This window comes from Trichosporon asahii, assembly GCF_000293215.1.
Source record: "Trichosporon asahii var. asahii CBS 2479 unplaced genomic scaffold scaffold00038, whole genome shotgun sequence".
Lineage (NCBI taxonomy): Eukaryota > Fungi > Basidiomycota > Tremellomycetes > Trichosporonales > Trichosporonaceae > Trichosporon > Trichosporon asahii.
Window position 1 is genome coordinate 424,666 of NW_014040886.1, and position 8,150 is coordinate 432,815.

Consider the following 8,150-nt stretch of genomic DNA (forward strand, 5'->3'; position numbering starts at 1 on the left):
CGAGACGCTACTGGTGACAAGGAGCAGATCTCGCGGGCTGTCGGATTCTTCCTGTTGTTCCTGCAATCCGCCTGATCGGGATCCGAGCAACCCAATCAGTCGTCGTGATGCTTCGACTCGCTCCCATCAGATGACCATGTGGAGACCGGCGTGACGAGTACATAAGAGAGTGCATCATGGTCCCATTCAACCCCAGCAACATGCAGAGCCAGGTCATCGTGCTCGGCGGCGGCGTCGCGGGCATCTCGCTCGTGCGCACTCTCATCAATGATCACAACGTCACCGATATTCTTCTCCTCGAAGCGCGTCCCGAGCTCGGCGGGCGGGCCTACACCGAGACGCTCGTGAACAACGCCACCGGGACCGTCACTACGGTCGAGAAGGGGTGCAACTGGATCCAGGGTCCAGGCAAGGAGCCCATCCTCGAGCTCGCAGACAAGTGGGGACTGCAGACGGCGCGCACCAATTATTCGGACTCGGCGTGGTGGTACGATCATTTCCTCGATGAGCAAGAGCAGGCGGTATTCACCGAGGGCTACGACGACTTTATCGAGCACGCCCCAGGCTACTCTGGTGAGTAGACAGAGTGACACTGCTGACGCTAGAATGGCGCGACAACAATAGCCTCGTAGACCTGTCTGTGCGCGTCGCAACCAGCATTATGGACTGGATTCCCGTCACGCCCGTGCAGAAGGCGTATGAATACTGGAACATTGACTTTACATTTGCCCAGCCGCCCGAGGACTGCAGCTTTGCAAATGCCTTTGGCCAAGAGGCTGGTATCGAAAACGAGGTCGACGACTTTGTAATCGATCAGCGCGGCTTCAAATACATCTTTGTGCAGGAGGCAAAGGAGTTGTTTGGCCAAGATCTCGATGACCCCCGCCTGCACTTGGACACGACTGTGCGCCAGATTGACTACTCGGGCGACCAGATCGTTGTGCGCACGGACAAGGGGGACTTTAGCGCGCCGCACGTCGTGTCAACGTTTAGCGTGGGCGTTCTGCAGCACCAGGACGTGCAGTTCAAGCCACAGTTGCCCGACTGGAAGAAGGAGGCGATTTTCACGTTTGCAATGGCAACGTATCAAAAGATCTTCATTCTGTTCGACCGCAAGTTTTGGAATGACGAGCAGGTGAGCCTCAGAAGCAATGACGCTGACGCTAGTTCATCATGTACGCCGACTCGGCCGAGCGTGGGCGTTACACGGTATGGCAAAACGTGAATGCCTTCATCAATGCGACGTCGGACGCGAACGTGATCATGGTCACTGCGGTTGACACGTTTGCGCGACGCAACGAGGGTCTCGATGACGACGCGATCCAGGCGGAAGCGATGGGCGTGCTCAGGAAAATGTATGACGACGTGCCTGAGCCACTCGACATTGTCGTGCCGAGGTGGCATGCAGACCCGCTCTTCAGGGGTTCGTATTCCAACTGGCCGCTCGGTGTTCTCGAAGAGCACCACGCCAATCTCGGCCAACCGGTAAAGAAGGGTGACGCTTGGATCCACTTTGCCGGCGAAGCCACGACCTATGAGATGTTTGGCTACGTGAACGGTGCATGGGACTCTGGGATCAGCACGGCGAATGCGATCGGGCAGTGCATCAACAAGGGCGACTGCCCTGATGCCAAGATTTACGATGCACTCAAGACGTGCCCGCAGGAGAGCAGTATGCGCCGCCGTGACGGAGCTCCTCGCGCGCCCCGTCGTCACCACCGCGGGCCCAGAGGCGGCAAATAGATAACATGTATCGGAATGTCATGTGACCACTGGCGTGCGGCCGCGACTTGTTCCGTTGAGATCTGGTTGTGTGACTGGTCAAATGACCAGTGGCGTCTTGGCGTTCTTCGTCTCGACGCAGAGGCGCGCGCCCGCTCACAGGCTTATAAGCTCCTCTCTGGGAGCGCAACCCCCACACAATGTTCAACCAGACTCACAACATGGCTACCATTGAAGCATCGCGACTCTTCCCCACCGCCGACAAGGAGCAAGACAGTGCCATTGCCTCGTCTCCCGAAAACGAGGGTGGATTCCGCAACTTTGTGCGCCGCGTTTCGCACTCGTTTACGCAGAAGGCCGACCCAGCCGCCGTCGAACAGCTCGTCCAGATGGGCTTTCCCCGTGGGCTGTCAGAGCGCCAGTTGAATGCGTGCAATGGCAACGTCAAGCAAGCCGCCGAGTACATGGTGCACGCCGCCCACCCTCCGGGACCCAAGGAAGACCGCTGGAACCACCCCGACTGCCCCATTTGTGTTCGCGAAGCCAACAATGTCCGCATCGCCAATGCTCGCGCCCCGTCCCTCGGCAACGTTCTCGAGCGCATTCGTTCGCGCGACTCGTCTGGCAAGGAGCACGAGCCGACGCACGAGCGCCGTGGCTCTGTCGGCGCCATGCTGCGTCGCCCGTCCATCTCTGCTGCGCTCGCCCGCATGACCTCGCGCGATGTCCAGCACCCGACCAACCCCGACCACATCAGCCCGAACCACTAGCAGAGTCATCGTCCATAATGCCCGATTCCCATAGCACCAAAGTAATAGTAATGCAAGTGTTGTAAAGCAGCAAGGCGTTCGCCACCGATTGCAGGAGAGAGTGGATTGTTGGCTGACATCATAGAATCAGGGGCGTCGATCTTCCAACCGGGGTCTGGGCATGGAGCGGGGCGTTGCGCCTCCGTCTCTTGGCGTCGGAGCCCGCTTCGGAACAAACCGCGAGGTAGAGAACGCGCGGAGGTCGCTGCGAGTCCGTCGCCACCCGTCCCCGCTGTCGCCACTGTCGCCACCGGCGGCGCTATCTTATCGCCGAGCGATGCCGAATTCTGGCAGAACTCAAGTCACCCTCGGTACAGTTTAGCCGCGGTGCCCGCGATGAGAAGATGAGATTGGCTGTGCGTCGCAGTTGGAAGCGAAGGCTGGTTGACTGTCTCAGGCTCCCATGCTGTGCATGCAGTTTAGAGCTGTGCGATAAGCATTCACCAGCATCGCCTCGCGGCGCATCGGAGATGGAGATGGGATGGTCCGAGCGAGCACAGCCATTGCCGCTGTGCAGGTGGTGCCTGACCCGGTCACATGACCGCGGCTGGGCGCTCACAAATAGACACGGCAACGTGCTTCCGATCTCGGCTACCTCGGTTACGCACTTCTCCCTGACCTATCGCGCTCATCAGCAGCCGCGATTGTTGTCATCGACATCACTTATATACCCATCACACCGCCTGGGCCATAGAGCAACCAACTCACAATGGCAGTCGATTCACCGCAGGGGGCCTCCGCTCCCAGCTACTCTTCATCCCTCCTCACCCAAACACCCTCAGAGAAGGCAGCCGTCAACCCCAAGACCCATCTCCCCGCCGCCTTTCGCGTTGGCAATCGCGAGACTAAACCCCTCGTCACCGTCCCCGAACTTGTGCAGCACCTCACATTCCTCGCCTGTCTCCACCGATTGCAGCAGGATGTCCGCGAATGCCCTACGCCCGATGGCACTCAGCTCTCTGGCGACATCAAGTGGGCCGCGTTTTGCGAGCGAGCCGCGCTGCGCTTTGAAGAATGGGCCAAGAATCAACGCTCGTCCCTACGCGTCGACCTAGATGGCGTCGACATTGACGTTCTCATGGTGTGGCATACATACATGCTGAACCCTACCGACTTTGAGGGAGACCGCTGGCGCCTGGCTTTCAAGATTCCCGACGCTTTTCCCCTCGAGGAGATTGTCAAGCGCATTGACAAGGCAACTTATGTGTACCAGCCTCACGAGCTCGTGCCAGTCGCGCCGTCGGAGAATGGCGAGACGGGCTTTGTACCCCCGCCACCAGCCTACGAGACACACGCCAGGGACCTCATTGAGATTCACCCCGTCGAGACCAAGGCGCGCATCAAGTGCTACTATTGCCGAAAGACTGGCAATGTTCCGCTGGTGGGCACACCCCGCTCGCCCGGGTACGCAACTACCAAGATGAACAGCCGTTGCACCAATTGCTTCAAGTACAACACACACGAGAAGCTCAAGATTCGGCGATTGTGCGACGATTTGGTGGCCGCAAATACGGGCATTACGTGTTTGGCTGGTGTCAGCGACGCCAAGTTTCGCAGATGGGGTCCAAAGCTCAGCCAGTGTCTCGCCCAGGCGGCGTGGTTTACAGACGCGATACAGGTGGGCGACCACATGTCTTGGTCGTTCAGCGGGATCCGCACATACCTGCTGGCGCAAGCCTTGAAGGACCGCCGGCTGCTTCCCCTCCGCGACCCAAAGTATTGGGGCGTACGTCCAAAGGAGTTTAGAAAGAATATGCGTGCATCCCTTGCCGCGATTGGCAAGGCGTACGCCGACACGGAGCTCTTCTCAAGCCTCAACCTCGCGGCCGCAACACAGCGCCAGGCCTCATTCATCAGCAACATGGAACGCATCGGATGGCTCGACATTGGGCGCTGGGATCGCGGCGAGTTTTACCTGCTGCAAAAGTCTGCGGCTCGGTACCACGCATTCCTCGACCTAATGTGTGCGCACCGGGGGGCTTTCCTCTCGCCTACACTCGACATTGACTTGGCATGGCATACGCACCAGCTCCAGGGCAGCAAGTATGTCTCCGAGACCGTCTCGATTCTGGGCCGCCTACTCAACCACGACGACAAGGTTGCCGACGTCCGCCTGAAAATGGCGTACGACGACACGGCGACGTTGTGGGCTCGGCGCTTCGGCGTGCCCTATAGTGGGTGCGGGTGTCCCGTCGCGCAAAACGCAGAGCGAGGGCTGCGGCAAAACCACAAGCGCCAGTTCCGGCAGAGCACGGGCATGAAGTTTTGGAAGCGCGCCGAGAAGTCGCGCGAGTCGGTCGAGATTGGCAAGCGCTACGTTGAGGAGCTCTTGCAGGAGCTGCCCGAGGAGGAGCGCGATGCCCAGTGCCCTTCGACGCACAATATGCTCCGCGTACAGGTTGATGGCTCGGCGGCACCAAAGTTGCGCACCCTCCGCGAGCGTCTGGGCGTGCGCGAGGGCGCCGAGTCCGATCACACCAACCCCTTTACTGCACGGTACGTCTTTGTACCCCGCCGCGTGAAGGGCAGTCGCACTTTTGGGCCGCCCGAGCCCCTCGCTGAAGGCAAGCGCGAGGACCGCGAGGCACGCAGGCGCCGCGAGCGCGACGCGCAGAACGATGCCTTCCTCTACGGCTACCCTCTATACTGGGGTGTTGTGCCTTATGGCTATGGCGTGTATCCCATGGCCGACCCGTGGTACTGCGATGCGAATCACCACGCGTCTGGCGCTGCCGGTTGTGCGGCCGGCGTGGGCGCGGCCAGCAGCGGGGCGTGCGTCACTGGCGAAAGTGGGTGTGCTGGTGCCGCGGGCATCTCGGCGTGTGGCACCGCTGCGGGCAGGGGGAGGTGGTGGTTGCTAATAATGGTTGTATCCATAGTGAACGCTCTATCATTCATTGTACAGTATCATGAACAGCTTGATAATGGCTTTGGGGCAGGGTCAGCGTGCACAGCACACAATGCAAAGCACCGGGTTTTATAAGAGAGTGGCCCGTCTTGGAAACTCATTTGACACGGTCGCATCACACTCGATAATAAAGCACGCGTTATCGTTCCATGGCTAGTTATAGTGTCCGTTCGCACTTGAAGTAGACCGCGCTACTTTTCCTCATCCTCACCGTCGTCAGGAGGAGCGCTGAAAGTTACAACGCGCTTGTCGTCGTCAACTTCATACCATCCGACAAAGGCCCAGTTCAGGTAACCGCCGTCGGAGTTGCGGCGTTCGAGCTTGCCAGGGCCATCGAACACGACAATTTCGTAATGCTCGCGAACTCCAAACCAGCCGAGGAAACCACCATGGTCAATGGAGACTTCTTCTTTGGCAGCATCGGCAGGGACTTCATAGGTGAACGTGTCTTCCCCAATGTGGTAGATAAACGCGTTGCAGTCAGGGTAACTTTCGTGGACACGGTCGATCACAGACGCAGTGAACTGGTTACGACTCTCCTTGTCGTCTCCCTCCCAGACGGTAACAGCCTGTGCCACTGTAACGGCCAAGCCAGCAACAACGAAAACAGGGGGCCCCCTGGTTTCGACCTGGACAGTCTCTTCCGGGAGGGAGGAGAGGGGCAGGGCGGCAGCGCCAGCAACAAAAAGGAGCGCGAGTGTGAAGCAAAGCATTCCGCTACGGTCAGCACCATCGGCACTTTATCTTACGTTGTGTTCTGTTTATTTCAGGTGGCGAAGAAATCCATCAGCCAGACCCACTATTATATCTGCTACAGACTGGGCGGCCCCTCTCGCTGCTATGCTCGCCCATGCTTCTCAACATGCACGTTCAAGCGCGCAGTGTGGAGATTCTCAGCTGGATTTTGTGCCCTTGCGCCCTCGATCTTTGATTCGGAACCGTGACGGTCCTCACTTGTGGCCAGGCTCGATGAGCAGATTGCAGTGACAAAGATCGTCGTAAAGAGGCGTCCGTCCGCTTCGCTGCGCGCAGTGAGATCAACATGAGGTGGTTGCGCCTGAGAGACCGCAGGAGGTAAAGCCTTCGAGGGAGTCAGACGAGTAAGTAAAAACAAGACTACGTTCACTTTACGATTACTGCAGTGAAACACCCCGAAGGCATTGACGACCGCGGAACCCCAGCCCACGACCCGGAAGGGCCCTGTCACTGACAATCCTATGGTCGTCACCAGACAAGTTGCGAAAGGCACAAAGAGACAAACGAGGACCTGGCGGGCTGAATAGACTGCTGCCACAGAAACTACCCATTCGACTCCATGCCTGTTCAACGCCTGCTTCCGTCTGGCATCAGGGTGGACTGCTTTGTCAAGCTTCCCTCAGCGCCACGGCTGAAGACGACGCCGACACAAGTCCGGGAAACGGCGCGCGAACCCCGAGAGAAGGAATGCAGCGCCAGTTCTCTACATCATCCGCTCACCATCTGGTGACTCCTATCAGCCCCAGGTCTAGTCATCGAAGCGCACCTGGCGCCCAACGCCAACGGCAGTTTGTTGGCGGAACTCACGCGCCGGCTGTGTTTGCCAGCAGATGTCGACGCCGGGCGAATCAACGCGGCATCGTCTGCAGTCAAGTGTTAGAGCGGAGAAACCCGACGCCGGTCGTTTCCAACATTCCGCCCACACTGCGCAGCATGGGATCTGGGGACGATCATGCATGATCCCTTCATCGCGATCTCCACGCGGGTCGGGACCTCTGGAGCGACAGCCGTATCATCTGGACTTTCAGCCGCTCAGCCGCTCAGGCACAAGCCGCTGTGAGCCGATAACGGCGGGGCTCCCATCGTTTCTTCCTAATTTTGGCATTTCCCAGGATTTTGTCGCACTCGATACGCACTAGCGTCGATGAGCCGGACACTATCTGGTGCGTAATTCGTTGGGAACGCCGACATCGGATAATGCTTATCTTCCGACATCATCGATTCCACGGAGGTCAGCGCGGGAGGAGAGCCAACTGAGGTGGGCAAAGTTTACATCGCGGAACATCCTTTTCGTCCTACTCAGCCCAGGGTCGGCTCCACGCCGATTGTTATCAATCGATAAGGGGCAAGAGTTATCAGGCACCTAATGCGATCACTCCCGTGGAGCTGTTTATAAACACTGCCAAGCCGAGCGAAGCTCAAACCTCAATTCCCCCGACTGCAGCTCATAAAAGCCATGTCTGATGAGAAGGAGTCAATCCATAGGGACTCATTGTCCGTGTCTAAAGGCCCCGCCCTCGAAGTCGATGACCAGTTCGCAGTCCGCCTTCCCGAGTCCCTTGCCAACCTCACCGAGGCCGAGCGCGAGGCTGTCGCAAAGAGCGGGACGCGCAAGGTCGACATCATGCTTATTCCAGGCCGTAGGTGCCATCTGCGTCAATCAGCTTACCGCAGTGTGCCTCCTATACCTTCTCAACTTTCTTGACCGTCAAAGTGGGTCGCTCTGACATCTCCGAGCGCGGTGATCCTGACCCCAGACCTCTCTTCGGCAAAGGTCGCCGGCCTAGCGGCCGACCTGGGACTTACCACTCAGCAGTACAACACTTGTGTCTCTGTCCTCTTCGCTGGCTATGTCGCGCTGCAAATTCCCTCGAACATGATCGTTGGTAAGATCACGCGGCCCGGTATCTACATCTGCTGCAATGCAGCGTTGTGGGGGTTAGGGGGTTAGGGGG

The 8,150-nt window shown here is 58.6% G+C and overlaps 5 protein-coding genes across 5 annotated transcripts; 4 read left to right on the forward strand and 1 right to left on the reverse strand.

Annotated features, from left to right (window-relative positions):
- Positions 1-200: 200 nt before the first annotated feature.
- Positions 201-1,743, forward strand: A1Q1_01041 (amine oxidase, putative; the record flags this gene model as incomplete). Its single annotated transcript, XM_014325664.1, has 3 exons — positions 201-573; positions 633-1,135; positions 1,327-1,743. 3 exons carry the CDS (start codon positions 201-203, stop codon positions 1,741-1,743), a joined length of 1,293 nt encoding a protein of 430 aa, XP_014181139.1.
- A 200-nt stretch (positions 1,744-1,943) lies between these two features.
- A1Q1_01042 (uncharacterized protein) lies at positions 1,944-2,492 on the forward strand (the record flags this gene model as incomplete). Its single annotated transcript, XM_014325665.1, has 1 exon — positions 1,944-2,492. One exon carries the CDS (start codon positions 1,944-1,946, stop codon positions 2,490-2,492), a length of 549 nt encoding a protein of 182 aa, XP_014181140.1.
- A 748-nt stretch (positions 2,493-3,240) lies between these two features.
- Positions 3,241-5,514, forward strand: A1Q1_01043 (uncharacterized protein; the record flags this gene model as incomplete). Its single annotated transcript, XM_014325666.1, has 1 exon — positions 3,241-5,514. One exon carries the CDS (start codon positions 3,241-3,243, stop codon positions 5,512-5,514), a length of 2,274 nt encoding a protein of 757 aa, XP_014181141.1.
- A 116-nt stretch (positions 5,515-5,630) lies between these two features.
- A1Q1_01044 (uncharacterized protein) lies at positions 5,631-6,152 on the reverse strand (the record flags this gene model as incomplete). Its single annotated transcript, XM_014325667.1, has 1 exon — positions 5,631-6,152. One exon carries the CDS (start codon positions 6,150-6,152, stop codon positions 5,631-5,633), a length of 522 nt encoding a protein of 173 aa, XP_014181142.1.
- A 1,499-nt stretch (positions 6,153-7,651) lies between these two features.
- Positions 7,652-8,146, forward strand: A1Q1_01045 (nicotinamide mononucleotide permease; the record flags this gene model as incomplete). Its single annotated transcript, XM_014325668.1, has 2 exons — positions 7,652-7,835; positions 7,953-8,146. 2 exons carry the CDS (start codon positions 7,652-7,654, stop codon positions 8,144-8,146), a joined length of 378 nt encoding a protein of 125 aa, XP_014181143.1.
- Between the last annotated feature and the right edge of the window lie 4 nt (positions 8,147-8,150).